The sequence below is a fragment of the Plasmodium gaboni genome, chromosome 14 (genome assembly GCF_001602025.1).
Source record: "Plasmodium gaboni strain SY75 chromosome 14, whole genome shotgun sequence".
NCBI lineage: Eukaryota > Apicomplexa > Aconoidasida > Haemosporida > Plasmodiidae > Plasmodium > Plasmodium gaboni.
In genome coordinates this window covers 745,536-749,023 of record NC_031494.1, presented here as the reverse complement: position 1 = coordinate 749,023, position 3,488 = coordinate 745,536, and the positions used below count along the sequence as shown (strand labels likewise).

Genomic DNA, 3,488 nt, shown 5'->3' with positions numbered 1-3,488 from the left:
AACATAAAAAATAAAATAAAAAAATAAAAAAAAAATTTATTTTATATATTTTTATTTTTTTTTTTTATAATATTTTTTATATTTAAAAAATTTTTTTTTTTATTTTTTTATTTTTTTTTTATAAAAAAAAAAAATTTTTTTTTTTTTTTTTTTTTTTTTTTTTTTTTTTTTCTTTTTTTTTTTATTTTCCTTTCTAGACTTACTTTAAGGAATTCTCTTCTCCAAATTTTATTACATCATTGTGCACATAGCAACGTATTAAACATATTAATAAAAATTGTAATAATAAAATATGTAAAGTAAAAAACGGTATTTTCATTTTATTTATTAAAATCTATAAATATATATATAGAAATATATATATATATATATATATTATATATAAATAAAATATGTAATATTTCAATAAAGAAATATAAAAAAATATATATATACAAATATAATTTTTCAAACTACGTATACATATATATATATATATATATATATACAGCTGTTCAATAGAAAAAAAAGAAAAACGAAAATAACATATTATTATATACTTATAAAAAAAAAAAAATCAAAATACTATAAAAAAAAGTAATATATAAAAAAAAAAACATATCATAAGAAAAAAAAAAAATATATATATATATATATATACTGGCAAAAATTATTAAAATATATATAATATTTCTTATAATTGTATCTCTCTATATATATATATAACTATTATTATATTAACAAATATTAAAAACTAACAATTATTTTATATAAAAATGTTAATCTTTCTTTATATATATATAATATTATATAAACCCCTAAAGAGGAACATCATTATTTAGATATATATATAATATATATATATATATAAATATAAGAATGTTTTTTATTACTTTAAAAAAAAAATATTATATATATATATATATAAAATATTTATATTCCTATAATATATAAAATAAATATTAAATAAAAAATAAAAAATAGTATAAATTATTTCAATATATATTTCTATTTATTTATTCTTATTATATATATATATATAATATTATTATAATATGTAAAATATATTATTATATATATTTATATATATATTTATATTTATTATAATAAACTTCATAAAAATGAACTGATTTATATTTTATTAATTTTATATTTAAATATATAATAATATATATATATATTATAGATTTTACAAGATTATGTATATAATATATATATATATATATGTATACATATATAATTATAATATAATGTAATTGTTATATATGAATAATCAAGGTCCTTTTTTTTGCAACAATAATTTTTTACGTTTATTATAAAAAAAAAAAATTATTATATAATATATAACAATGTGATATATATATATATTGATATATATATATTATATTGTATATATAAACATATAATACTTATTTTAATTTTTTTTTCTTTTTTAAAGGTAAAAAATATATTATTTAAATATACGTATGATAAATATATATATATATATATATAAATATTTTTTAAGAGAGAAAAATTTAAGGTTAGTTTATTTTATTTTTTTTTATTTTCTTCTTATTATTATATGTTAAATGCATGCATAAGTTGAATGGTTATCTTAAAATATAGGTAAGAAAAATAAAATAGTAATAATAATAATATAATTATAAATGTAATAAATATATAATATTATATAATGATATATTTACTTCAATAGGATTATTTTTATTTTTTTAAATTTTTTCTATATTTTTTAAATATGCATTATATTATATATATATATATATATATATATTAATATTAATTTAATTATATATATATTATATTATATAAAAGCTATATTATATATTATAAAATAAATAAATATATTCCTACAATCATGAAAAAAAAAATAACTAATAAATTTTTTTTATTATAATTATATTTATTATATATATATATTGAAATATATTTCTGTTTTTTTCATTTCATATAAAAACTGTTAAAATAATATTTTATATATATATATTTACATATATTATTTTCATATGATAATATAAAAATAAAATAAAAAAATAATCATTCCCATATTTATGTATTATATTTATTATAAATATCTGTTATAAAATATTCAATTTTTGTTACTAAATATTATTAAATATATGTAAAATAAAATATAAAAAATATATTTTCTTTTTATTTTATATATAATGTTTATTTAATAAATATAAATTTATTATAAAATTAAAGATATTTGAGAATAATAATAAAAAATATTATATACAGTAAATATATGTAAAATAAAATATAAAAAATATATTTTCTTTTTATTTTATATATAATGTTTATTTAATAAATATAAATTTATTATAAAATTATAGATATTTGAGAATAATAATAAAAAATATTATATACAAGAAAGTACTAATAACTTATTTGTTGGGTGTTTTAAATTTATATAAATAAAGGTAAAGAAAAAAAATATAAATATAAAATAATATATAATAAATTAAAAATAAATAAATAAAGTAATATTAATATATATATATATATATATATATATACATATATCATATAATAAGAATTAAAAAAATATATAGAGGCCTCTTTGAGTACTCAAAAGAAGGATAAAAAAAAAAAAAAAAAAAAAAAGGGCATAACAATAATATATACATTTCTATATGCATACTCTTTTAACTGAGGTTTTTTTTTTTTTTCATTTTTTTTTTTTTTTTTTAATACCTTTTTATATGATTAAAATAAAATAAATTTAGGGCACATGCGAAATTATAATTTATATTTCTTTCAACATGTTTTTTTTTTTTTTTTTCTTCATGCAATATGGCATGTAATTAGTTTTTTTTTTTGTTTTCCATTTAATGTAAAATAAAATATATATATATATATATATATGTATATATTTGTATGGTCTTTATTTTTTAACGTTAAAGAAAACAATGTAGAATAATTATATAAAAATATTTGAAAAAAACAAATATGGTTTATATATATTTAATCATTATTTTTAATTTTTTTCCCTTATCATAAAATTTGCAAAAGGACATGTAAAAGCTGCATGTGTGTCCCATATGTTATATATATATATATATTTTTTTTTTTTTTTTTTTTTTTTATTTTTTTAAAATATTGAGAATATGTAAGTTTCTTAAAGAAATATTTAAGTAGTACACAAAAAAAAGGACTATATATAATATAATTATATATTTACGATAAAAAAAAAGTGTATGATCAATAAAATAAAAATATATCAGCAGAATTTGATATTAAGATTTATAAAAAAGTGCGTCCTTTTTTTTTTTTTTTTTTTTATTAAAATTAAAAAAAAAAATACTTATAAATATGTCCTCATTATATAAATAAATATCTACATATATATCATATATATGCCACATATAAATGATTACACCTGGATATTTATATAAAATAATAATATAATATATAAAAAAAATATTTCACTTGAAGTTTTATATAAATATGTATATTTGTAAAAAGGTTTATAAAATCATATATCATTTTTTATTTTTACTCTT

General features: G+C 10.9%; 1 protein-coding gene across 1 annotated transcript in view; it reads right to left on the bottom strand.

Moving 5' to 3' along the window:
* PGSY75_1420700 (surface protein P113) overlaps positions 1–319 on the bottom strand; it is a gene marked incomplete at both ends in the record, with an annotated part of 3,644 nt that extends 3,325 nt beyond the window's left edge. Inside the window, one exon of the mRNA XM_018787909.1 lies at positions 204–319. Within this exon, the coding sequence (XP_018639281.1) occupies positions 204–319 (116 nt within the window). The remainder of the gene's footprint in view (positions 1–203) is intronic.
* Between the last annotated feature and the right edge of the window lie 3,169 nt (positions 320–3,488).